Source organism: Ornithodoros turicata, chromosome 3 (genome assembly GCF_037126465.1).
Source record: "Ornithodoros turicata isolate Travis chromosome 3, ASM3712646v1, whole genome shotgun sequence".
NCBI lineage: Eukaryota > Metazoa > Arthropoda > Arachnida > Ixodida > Argasidae > Ornithodoros > Ornithodoros turicata.
In genome coordinates this window covers 8,994,775-9,006,196 of record NC_088203.1, presented here as the reverse complement: position 1 = coordinate 9,006,196, position 11,422 = coordinate 8,994,775, and the positions used below count along the sequence as shown (strand labels likewise).

General features: G+C 47.4%; 3 protein-coding genes across 3 annotated transcripts; 1 reads left to right on the top strand and 2 right to left on the bottom strand.

Annotated features, from left to right (window-relative positions):
* Positions 1 to 1,541: 1,541 nt before the first annotated feature.
* LOC135387989 (protein MIX23-like) lies at positions 1,542 to 2,802 on the bottom strand. Its single transcript, XM_064617247.1, has 5 exons — positions 2,616 to 2,802; positions 2,167 to 2,286; positions 1,953 to 2,099; positions 1,815 to 1,874; positions 1,542 to 1,740 (listed from the first exon to the last, which is right to left on the bottom strand). Exons 1-5 carry the CDS (start codon positions 2,667 to 2,669, stop codon positions 1,693 to 1,695), a joined length of 429 nt encoding a protein of 142 aa, XP_064473317.1. The 5' UTR covers positions 2,670 to 2,802; the 3' UTR covers positions 1,542 to 1,692.
* Positions 2,803 to 2,853: 51 nt separating this feature from the next.
* Positions 2,854 to 10,392, top strand: LOC135387979 (importin subunit alpha-6-like). The gene is made up of 8 exons (XM_064617234.1): positions 2,854 to 2,989; positions 3,918 to 4,119; positions 4,487 to 4,612; positions 4,677 to 4,871; positions 5,756 to 6,114; positions 6,604 to 6,802; positions 8,262 to 8,468; positions 9,897 to 10,392. Exons 2-8 carry the CDS (start codon positions 3,919 to 3,921, stop codon positions 10,179 to 10,181), a joined length of 1,572 nt encoding a protein of 523 aa, XP_064473304.1. The 5' UTR covers positions 2,854 to 2,989; position 3,918; the 3' UTR covers positions 10,182 to 10,392.
* On the bottom strand, positions 10,367 to 11,409 carry LOC135387990 (UPF0389 protein CG9231-like). The gene is made up of 3 exons (XM_064617250.1): positions 11,254 to 11,409; positions 10,742 to 10,832; positions 10,367 to 10,665 (listed from the first exon to the last, which is right to left on the bottom strand). The coding sequence occupies exons 1-3, from the start codon at positions 11,354 to 11,356 to the stop codon at positions 10,455 to 10,457; spliced, it is 405 nt and encodes a 134-aa protein (XP_064473320.1). The 5' UTR covers positions 11,357 to 11,409; the 3' UTR covers positions 10,367 to 10,454.
* Positions 11,410 to 11,422: the final 13 nt, after the last annotated feature.

Below are 11,422 nucleotides of genomic sequence, written 5' to 3'. Positions count from 1 at the left end.
CCATGACAAATTAACCTGTAGAAGAGATGTTGTTCCTCTACATGAGTCCTGATCGGCAATGTCCGGGGGGGGGGATAATGTCCTGGAGGGCCAGATGTGCTGGGGAACTTCTCAACCCGTGGTTTCACTCCAGTACGTTGCCGATAGAACTGGAGCTGCTGCCGGTAGCATGTGTCAGTAGCGGGACGACTTTGTCATTGTCCATGGACTGCCTCAAGAAAATAGTTGTACAGCTTGGAACAAAAGTTTACGGAACACCGGGATGTCGCATTTCTTCATTGGAGCGACATCCTAGCAGAAAGCTGGATTGTCTAGCCCGTCAACCGTCTCTTATTCGATCTCGTCCTGATCGGTTGCAGGAGGCCGCCGCGCAGAAGAAATACGCTAGTGTCATGTTCCGTAAACTTTTGTCCGAAGTCGTACCCGGACAGAAACTGTACTCGTTCTCGCTTAAAGGGGTTGTGACAGGTCATCCCACGTTATCCCGGATAATCGTAGAGTAGGTTATGTGCACCGATGTGAACCTGCATTGAAAGTTTCACAGCAAAGAGAAAGCGGAAAATGGGCACCGCATATACCGAAACTCGAGCGGCTCTGACATCACAGTCCTCGCCGCCGCCAGTGAGGCAGCGTATGACAAGTCACGTGCTTACAGCTGCCAATAGGGATGGATGCATCTCTGAGCTCTGCGATGTCTGCACTTTGCTCACAAGCAGGGTTGCGGAGTTGGAATGATTCCGGAATGATTCCATATTTATCACAGCTCGCAATAGAATTGGAATGGAATCGCTAAAATTGTCCTAGGAATGGAATTGGAATGGTCTTGGTGCCCCGGTGTCTGCTGGGTTAGCAAGTATGGTTACCGGTCCCTTTTCTTTTATTGATGGAATTAACGGAATGGAATGGTGTTGCCAAGCCCATTCCAGGAGTGGGAATTGGCCATACCTTTTCATTGCGAGGAATTGAAAGGAATGGAATTACTATCACAAATCTCCATTCCTCGAAATGGAATGGAATTGGTGGCCCCATTCCGCAACCCTGCTCGGAAGTGTGTCCGAGCGCTTGTATCTCGCTAAGTACGACACGTAGAAGGATGATTCTTTTTTCCTCAGTACTCTGGCACACAGTACAATTAGAGCTTGAAGTTTTCGGGAAATATTTTTTTCTAAATTCGGGGGGTAAAAATCGGGTAAATAAACATGTGCATTAAATTCATGTGAATTTGGGTGAAAAAACTTCCAGAGTGCTAAATTCGGGGTGGAATCGGGCTCAGTTGCTCAACTAACTGTAGTGGTTTGGTACAAATGGTGATGTAACTGAATTTTTCTGCCAAACAAGTAAATTAATGCATTCCCACAGACATCCCAGTGAGGGCAATTTGCCTGGTAAAAATCGGGTTTCACCCTAAAGAGGAAACCTTCAATTCAGGGAAGAATCGGGTAAAACCCTAAAACTTCAGGCTCTAAGTACAATGCGTTCATGGTGTACTGAACCACATCTATGAAAGTGTCCCAGCCCCTTTAAGCGGACAAACATAGACAAAAAATTTGTCGACTTTAATAATACGTGCATTTCGTGGTGGCAAAAATCCCAAAATTGCAGGTACAAAAACAACTACTGCCATTTTTACTGTGTTTGCCATTCGAGTGAAATATGTTATCTACAAGGCACAGAAACTATTGCCCACAGTCATCAGGCACTCGGTGGATTGTAGAAGAGACGGCACCTCTCGTGAAAGATCTGTGGGAGGGAATTATTAGGGTCTCATTCGGATCTTCCACTCACAACAGTATGTATAGGGAAATGATCCCTACCTTGAAGGAACGATCTTTGACTACTTCTTCAACGTTGAGCTCGTTCTGCATGAGACGTAACTGCGGAGTAAGATAGAAAGAAGTCATCCCCCATGCGAGGAACACAGTATGTACTGCGACTAAGTGTGAATATCTCACCTGGGTCTGTTCTTTACGTAACCGCTTCAAGACGTCTAGATTGTCTGGATCTTTAGATCTCTCTTCTTTCAAGTTGTGCACTCTGTCCGATGAAAACTGTAGGCACTGTTTAATGGCTTTCTCGCGTTGGGAATATGAGGCCAAGAGCTGAAAAAAAAAAAAAAGTATACTGCCAAGGACCTTTTATATATCGAGGTACGTGCTCTGCACCTACCTTTTCATAGAGGTCCCTACACATGCCAGGTCCATTTGGTGCAAATGATTCTGTCGGAATGGTCGTATTCAGGGCGTAGACAATATTATCATCAACCTTGCGAAGTTTTTTCAGTATTTCCTGCGGAGGTTTGAGTAAAACTTATCACTGTGATGTAACTGGTGAAACAATTCGTACCAGCCGCACGGCCGTACTCAGTTACTTTGTAGACTTGTTAATCGAAGTTCAACCTCGCCTAATGGGTATCCTTTCGCGCGTGGTACACAATCTAGCAATTTACGGTCATTGCCGGCGTGATGAACATATCCGAGTGATACGTGTGGAAGTTGTCAATTGCGTTTAATTTCACTGCTGGGCCAGGAAGAAGCACCGTAATACTGAGTGAGAGACATGCCAAGAAATGCAACACGGAAATACTACAAATATTTTGAACGGAATGAAATAATTACTTGAAATGCTAAGAAGTCTTCACATGTTGCCGGAGTCATGATGGGCGCAGCCATGTCTGCTCAGCTACAGCGCCTCAGACAATCTCGCACTTGAAGATGAAATCGTAAACGGCATTGAAACTAAATAATGACCCTGCTATTAACGCTCATCAATTATTTTCAGCGTACATCATTTCTGCTTACGGTTGGTTAATCCAAGTGAGATAATTTTATCTTTAAATGCCTGGATGTAATCTCAAAGCAGGTGCTCCATCCCGTCATGCAATATTCCCACAGCAAGTGAGAAGTGTGAGGAATTTGCGTTTTGCGTTGTGACAAGATATTGAATATTACTCGTCGTAAATATACGCGGGAATTGGCCTGAGCGAGCTAAGGTAAGCACATTTCGTATAATTCTTCAAAATTATTTGCTTATGACTCAGCTCTAGCAAGTGACGGACCTTGGGTTCGGCCTCGCTCACCGTCTACGATACAAATTAAAAGGCCTAGCTTTAAAGATCTCGCGCAAAAGAATGATCCGTACAAAGTCATTTCGGTGAGATCACTGATTAACGTGATCACTTTGACGAAAAACTACGGAATTGTCAGCCCCCCCGTAACTGAGACTTCGCTGCTCGCGTTGGGACATCTTAGCTTGTTAGGCTTACTGTCACACGATCTCTTGAAACCGGCTCAATTTACACAAAATGGCATCGATGTGACCAAAGATCGAGGCACGTTGTGTTGTGATAGATAATAACGAGCGTTATCACCTCTCCTGAAAGAGACGTAACTGTGCCTGAAGTACTGCAGCCGAACTTGAGCACCATTACGCAACTATGAACAGTGTGGTTTCTTGCTATGTAAATTCATCTCAGAGTATTCAACAGGCTCCAGAGGACGAATTATGATTGATTAATCGAACACACGGTATGCGTAGACCGCACGATCTCGAACATTGCAGTTCGTGCAGACGTAAGATACGTAAAATGGAAGACGAATGAAGCTGCATTTTACGTTCTTGGAGCAACAGAGATAGGTGAACGGTGTCCCGTGGAAACCATCAGCTTGACACTATGCCTTTACGATTCTCTCAAGTAACATTTGGCTCGGCAGTCGGGACCGTCGTTATCCGAGTATAGACCTGGCAGAATGCCAACAGGCTGGCAATGCATTCTTCCCCGTGTAATAAAAGGTTGATGAGTTTGCGGTATTAAGTGGCTGTGGGAGCTACACTGTCACCTCGAAAGGATGCGTCAATTTAGTGAGCGGTGACATCTGACAAGTCCCGTTGTGTCGTGACACATCGTGTTGACCTCCCAGGATGTCGAGCAGCCACCGGTTGCGGTACAAGAACGCGGGCTTGGACGCTCAGGAGCTGCGGCGCCGCAGGGAGGAAGAAGGCGTGCAGCTGCGGAAGCTGAAGAGGGAGAGCGAGCTGTGCAAGAGGCGAAACATCGCTCCTGGCGAAGAAGACGATGCTGGCGGGGAGCTCGGAGGTGCAGCAGGCGGCACAGCAAGAGAGGTGGGTACTACGTGGGTACTACATGGTCCACAATGATGTACACAACCAGTAAACGGGAGCCCTAATACAATTTCATCTGTTCCTCGCGTCCCTGGAGATGCTAAAACATGCAGAATGCCGCTTATGTAGGCACTGTGAAAGTGCCGTCATGTTAACATATAATAGGAAATGCTGTAACAAGGCTACGGATAATACTGCTCGAAGAACTGCTAAGGTAATTGAGAATAACGTCATTGGACACTTGTCCTTTGTCAGGGAAAAAGGATTTGACATACAGACATTTCTAAGAAGTCTCGCAAGTTATCGTGACAGCTTCTCTTCTTATCGCTCGATCTGTGACATCTCATAGTGTCGTTCCTTCTTACAGGGTGGTGTCGCTATCACGCCGGAAATGGTGGCCAACCTGTACTCCGACAGCCCCGAACAGCAGCTGGTGGCAACGCAAAAGTTCCGCAAACTCCTCTCACGAGAGCCCAACCCTCCCATTGACGAGGTAACGGTGTACAGCCCCCTGTTGCGCCCCAGCGAATGTCTTTCTCACTGAGCTATCCGTGCAGGTAATCCAGACTGGTATCGTGCCCAAGTTTGTCGAGTTCCTGCAGCGTGACGACAACTGCACGCTGCAGTTTGAAGCAGCCTGGGCCCTCACCAACATAGCGTCCGGTACGTCCCAGCAGACCCGCATGGTCATCGAGGCGGGAGCCGTGCCCATATTCATCCGTCTGCTAGGGTCCGAGTACGAGGACGTACAGGTACGGGCGTGACACTTCCGTTTCCAGTACACTCCGGAGCGTGTCTAGACGGGTGACGTCTGCTGGGCCATTTAGTTCCAGTTAGAGCACTACACGGGCTTACCCGAAAACCCGAGGCCAGCTTTCTTTTTAAGGGCCTCAGCTGGGCTCGGGTTTGACCATTATGGGCCCGGGCTGGGCCTATATCGAGCTTGAGCCTGCGTTACCCCTCTGTTAGTTAGCCGCGGTCACATTTTACACAATGATACACTGGGCCGGGCCGGGTAGCCTATAAGTTCCTAGGGCTCGAGCCGAAAAACGTTTGGCTTGGCTTGATTTTGGCTTGCGCCGGGCCAGGGCTATGTATGCAGCCATGAGGCTGGGCCTGGGCGGATTAATTGAAGGAAAGCCAGGGCCGGGTCGGGCCTAAAAATGCATCCCGTGCAGTGCTCTAGTTCCAGTGCATTCTGGAATAGAGAAGGCCTTCTTGTTGCTCGTCCCTCTCCCTCCTTCACTATTTTGACAAGAAGAGTCGCAGTGTCGTCTGCTTCAACCGATGACTGAGGACAATTTCAAACAAAGAAACTCAATGGTGACGGGCAATGCCGCCTAGATAAAGAAAGCTTGCTTAATGCCTCATCTTCCTCCTTTGCCACATGGACACAAAAGTAGGCTTTAACTGATTGCCGCAAACCATTTCCAATACAGGCTTCCCGTGGCTGCCCATGTGGCTATAGACCACTGGACAGACTAGACAGCCACTGGAAGCGTGACTGCGATTGACAAGTCTCCTAATCGCAGCACCGCGTCAGCCTCGTTTACTTTAGGTGGCGTCTGTGAAACTTTCTCGGGGCAAGAGAGCAAAGGGAAGAAGAAGCTTAGAAAAAGCATGTTTCATGTTACAGGAGCAAGCTGTGTGGGCATTGGGCAACATCGCTGGCGACTGCCCAGAATGTCGGGACTACGTTCTCGGACAGGGCATCCTGATGCCACTGCTCCAGCTCATTGGGAAGTCCACACGCACCTCAATGACCCGCAATGCAGTGTGGGCCCTGTCCAACCTGTGCAGGGGCAAAAGTCCGCCCCCCAATTTTGGAGAGGTGGCCCCTTGTCTCCCCCTACTCGCGCGGCTCCTCTACATGAACGATTTTGACGTCTTGGCCGACGCCTGCTGGGCGCTGTCGTACCTCTCGGATGGCCCCAACGACAAGATCCAGGCCGTCATCGACGCAGGCGTCTGCAGGAGGCTCGTCGAGCTGCTAATGTAAGTTGTCGAAGTGCACTGCGGAGGGAGAGAATGACCGGAGCCCATAGCTTTCTGCAGTCCCGCGGATGTTGGCCATGCGTCGCATGACCTGCAGTTTCCCTCAGGATCGTGTGTTTTTCGCGGAATATTTGATATATTGTAGACTTGCGTCAGGATTTTAGTTCATCCGCAACGTTTTCGTTGGTGAAGCCCGATCAGTCGCGACTGAATGTGCCGCAGTGGAAGAGAATTTAAACTCACGAATGCCCGGAGATGAATTGTCAGAGTGGAGTCTAATTTTCTTTGCGCGATGAAAAGTTACGAAAGGTTGGAAACGCGTGCCGGACTAGTCGGTAAGCCATCTTGAGAGGATGCTGCAACACTTGTTTGTTTTCTCCTACCTGGGGAACCCTGCGGATTTGTAAAGTCCCACTTCGTGGAAACGTTCATTTTCCACCGCAGAAATCTACGGACTTTAATGATGACCGACGCTTTCTGGACTTGCAGGCACGTGAGCCAGAGCGTGGTGTCGGCTGCGCTGCGAGCGGTGGGCAACATAGTCACCGGAGACGACGTGCAGACGCAGGTTGTTCTAAACTGCAACGCCCTCCCATGCCTCCTCCACCTCCTGTCCTCCCCTAAAGAATCAATACGAAAGGAAGCCTGCTGGACCATCTCTAACATCACAGCTGGTAATAGGCAGCAGGTATGTCCTGACGTTGGTAGCATATACCCCTCAGTTTGGGGTTAGAGTGCCGCTGCGGACTAAGTCGTGATTTCGTGTCGTTGCAACCTACTTGTCCCACGCTGTATTTTCTTCCAAAGTATGGTTTGTTTATGTGACATGGAAGTATAATTAGGGCCCTGTGTTTTGGGGTCTTATGTCATAGGTGTTGGGTCTTATGTTTTTTGAAAATCGGGGGGGGGGGGGGAGTAAAAATGAGGTTTTATTTCTAGAGCTGTAAAACTGGGTAATATCGTGTGGAAAAGTAGATTTTCAGGTGAAACAAAAAAATCATGCCTCGCATTTTAGATTAACTCAAGATGCAGAACAGCCGTGCTGAATGTCCAATGCTTAGTGTTCTCCAGCGCCCGTATTGGTGGTTGAATTGGCACTGTTTCAAGTTCATTTTCAGGGGTTTTTCGGGTTTTATCCGAAGTGATGATGGTGCAAATTGAGGGGTAAAAACAGGTTTTTCTGGGTTTCACCATAAAACACAGGGCCCCTAAGTATAATGAGTATCTAATTTTGAGGAGTATTACGTCACAGAGTGCACAATTTGCCAAATCTGGCAACATTGCTACTTGAAGGGCAAATTTTCGTCTCCTCGACACAGCAGAGTCTTCCAATGCGGGGTGGAGATCGGGAAGGTATATCGGTTTGGAAATCGGAAACCATGAAGTTTCGTAGCTCCTTTCAAAAGTATATGGAACAGCGTGATGTGCAATGATAGCATTTATGTTTTGCGTACAGGCTATCTGAATGTGGTTGATTTATAGTATAAAATAAAAATAGCCTTCGTATTCTTCTAGTCCAGCAGAGCACACAAGAACAAAGTAACAAACAAATGAACATTCAACATTCAAGTCTTGTCCTGTGTTCGAAGTTTGTTTATTCATTCCCTTTGTCTCAACCCCATACTCAGGGATGTACTGCCTTCGTCATGTTTACAGCAGCTTACTTGCATGGCCCTTTTATGTCTGCATGCACATTGGCCCTGCGTCTACTGCTTCAGGTTTTCTTGATTGGAGTATACCTCCAGTTTGGAAGGGTTTCTCAGGAGAGCTGGACCTTGAGGGGGGGTTCTATTCTACCCAACCTGCAGTTAGTGTTCCCAGCTCTCCTCAAGTGGGAAAGAATCCCTGTGTTTCATTTTGTTTCATTTTTTTACGACCTTGACACCTCATGCATTATTGTGAGCCTAGAGAGGAGAAGCTACCTCTTTCTAGTAACAAAAGTTCTCATTATTCAGAGCAATAAGTTTAAAACATTTTCTGAAGTAGTCCGTGGAGTACACTGGGTTTTCGCTATGCTGAAGCACGAGGCACACATTCTGGGCAGTCCATCCATCCAGTAAAGTGAGGTCTTGCCGCTGCATTCAGTTTGGAGCTCCATTTTGTTGCCACTCCGCTAGCCTGCATCATGATGTTGTGTGCCATTGCAGATCCAGGCCGTAATCGATGCCAACATCTTCCCCGTCCTGGTTGACGTATTGGCAAAGGCAGAGCTCAAGACAAAGAAGGAAGCTGCCTGGGCCATCACCAACGCCACCTCTGGAGGATCGCCAGAACAGATCCGCTTTCTCGTCGAACACGACTGTATCCCTCCCCTTTGTGATCTACTAACAGTGCTGGATCCACGTGTAGTACAGGTAACGGTCGTTCCTTGTTTGCCCCCCCTACAGCAAAAAGTATAGCACGCTCCGATATTTGCGGTTGTTCCCGGGAAATGCGGCGCTTTAATGCAGACGTCTTTACAACCGCCGTAGTCTCTTTGAATGTTGTTATAGGTTCAAACCACGACCTACCAGATTATAACGACCACGTCCTAATCGGCAACCCCCTACGAGGAGCCCGACCACATGATCCACTAGGGGCGCTACTCGTCGGCCCGCGAGATCTACACCGTGATTGGACGATGGAAATTTGAATTTTGAACGCGCAGAAGTGGACGTACGACTACTGTAGCAGACGACAGCAATAGCTCCTATGAAAACGCATAGAATGATGATGATAATCAACTTTAGAAAGCAGTATATCTCGTGGGACATGGCATGGGCACTGCATGAGCAGACAAAAGGAAATGGCATCAGTGAGCGAGCACCGTAGCACTCTAAAGCTGCTTTTCGGTGTTTAGTGGCTGCTCCGGGTGTCTCATACTCTCAATTTGAGTGCGCCAAGAGAGGGGCTCCTGCTTAACGCACCAGTTTTTTTTACCTCATTCAGGGGCACTCCCCTACGTAGCACGCTAAATCTCTTTGCTGGTGAGTGTGTTGACTTGTGCCAGTTTATTTTTTGAAACACTAGGCTTCTGTAGCATTTGGTATGAAGTCCTCCATAAATATTATCAGAATTTGACACATGCAGTAGATAGTCTCATTAGTCAAGCTCTAGGGGACCCAGATCTTTGCTCGAACTCCATAAATAATGCGAGACAAAATTATGGTTTGTTTTATGGGTAGCTATGAGTACAAAGCACGTTTTTCCATTTTTTTTCCACATTTTTCCAAAGCACACAAAGCGTTTTCCTCTATGCAAGCCTGATTATGAACATTGATGAAAGTCGTGTTACCAGTGTTATAAATGCAGCAGTGTACAAATGGAAAAGTATGTAAAAGTAAGTATGTGTGTAAGTAGCTAAGTCAATACATGAGTCCACAAAACAGAATTTTCGACATGAGTCAAACCAAGGAGTTTCTTATGAGACTGACCTTTGCTAGACAGATACATCCGTGAGCAATGTGAAATGAAAAATGAGCAATTGAAGCATGGGCGCATCAATAGGTGGCACCACAAGTGTGCAGTCGCTGTTTTCTGCTGGTAGGAACATTGTAGGAGGACACAAAATTTATTTATAAATTTTAAATTTATAAATTATAAAACGTGTCACAAAATTTACTTATAAATTTTAAGTTTATAAATTATAAAACATTTCACAAAAAGGGAGGACACAAAATTTATAAATTTTAAATTGATAGATTATAAAACATGGCATGCAAGAAAAAGGAAATTGAAACCCTTAAGTTCACCGAGAGTGTTAAATATTCGAGTTTGAGTTAACAACCATCTACTTCATTCAGGTGGCACTCAACGGCCTGGAAAACATCCTCCGCCTCGGAGAACGCGACGCGCGGCCCGGTGGCATCAACCCGTACACGATGCTCATCGAGGAGTGCTTCGGGCTGGACAAGATCGAATTCCTGCAGTCTCACGAAAACCCAGAGATCTACCAGAAGGCTTTCGAGATGATCGAGCGCTACTTTGGCACCGAGGAAGAAGATGCGCGGGTGGCACCGCGGGCGCAGCGGGGCCAGTTTGAGTTTGGGGCGGCCGCCGACAGCACCATGGCGGGCTTTGACTTTTGACCCGGCGCCAAGACCGTGCACACGTATATGGCCGCTATGCAAAGGAAGCAGCCGGGCTAGTCGGGGAAAAGGTGTACATAGGCTTGGGCCTTAACCCACCCACACATCGCTGTACAGAAGAAAAAAAACATGTACATAAGACACACACTTGTACATTCTCCACACACTAAAATCGTGACACAGAATAAATATTTATGATAGCTCCGCAAAAGGCGTTTATTCTTGAAATTGCACTTTGAATGATCCCTCGTGGATGCCACCCACGAAAAGTTTCTACGTGGCGGCCTTCGCTCGATTCTGTTCCTCGTGCTTGCGTCGTTCCTCCTCATGCCACTCCAGGTTCATCTTCATGAGACTTTCGCCGCGGTGCGCCTCGCTACGGCCCTTCCTCGCAAACCCGAGGGCTGCCAGTAACGTCAGTATGGTGAGTACGATGTTAAGCTGGATGCGGAACAGGTTCCGTGTCTTCTCCATGACGCCCTGGCTGTGGTCCGGAAAAAAAGACGGGTTATTCTTTACAAGCCTTTGACTGCGCAGAAAAGGAAAATACTGAAACGTACGGTACGAAGTCTGGCACCTGTCCTTTAGGGTACTTCTTGTAGTAAACCAGGATAACTTTTTCAAAGGCATTAGTCCGGTGATGGGTCAAGTCTGCGAGGCAAAGAACCGCAGTGGGAATGAAATTACGCTTTCGATTGCTTACGGTAGACTAAGCAATGAAATTAAGGTTGCGTTTTGTGGAAAAGGTCACTAACAAATTAAAGACATATACTAATAATGCAAGTGCGTATTAGCTGCATAACCCAGGCAAAACTATTCAGTTACTCGAATGGTACGCTACGAAGGATATTGGGCAGTCAAGATAAACGGGACCCTACACGCTGTGGATATTGTTTATTTCTTTTACGTGAATTTGGTTCAATTTAGAAACACAAGTTTCGGTTCCGTCCGCGATGGTATCGCATCCTGTTCAGCAAAAAGGTCACCGAAGCAGGCAAGCGACGTCGGAGATCACTACAAATATTCCGTTGTGCATGCTCTTAAATTTGAAATATGTTTCCTGCGAGCTCACCTGTACCCTTTGGTGGTTCCTGGCTGTAACAGCGCGCGAGACATAGCCGCAAAGCTCCCGACCGTCGCGAAACCGCGGATACAAGACTTCTGGTGGCGGCCATGACAGTTTCGGTCGGCCAATGTTTTTACGCTGGTTCGAGGCTAGGTCTCCCTCCCCGCCGAAATCC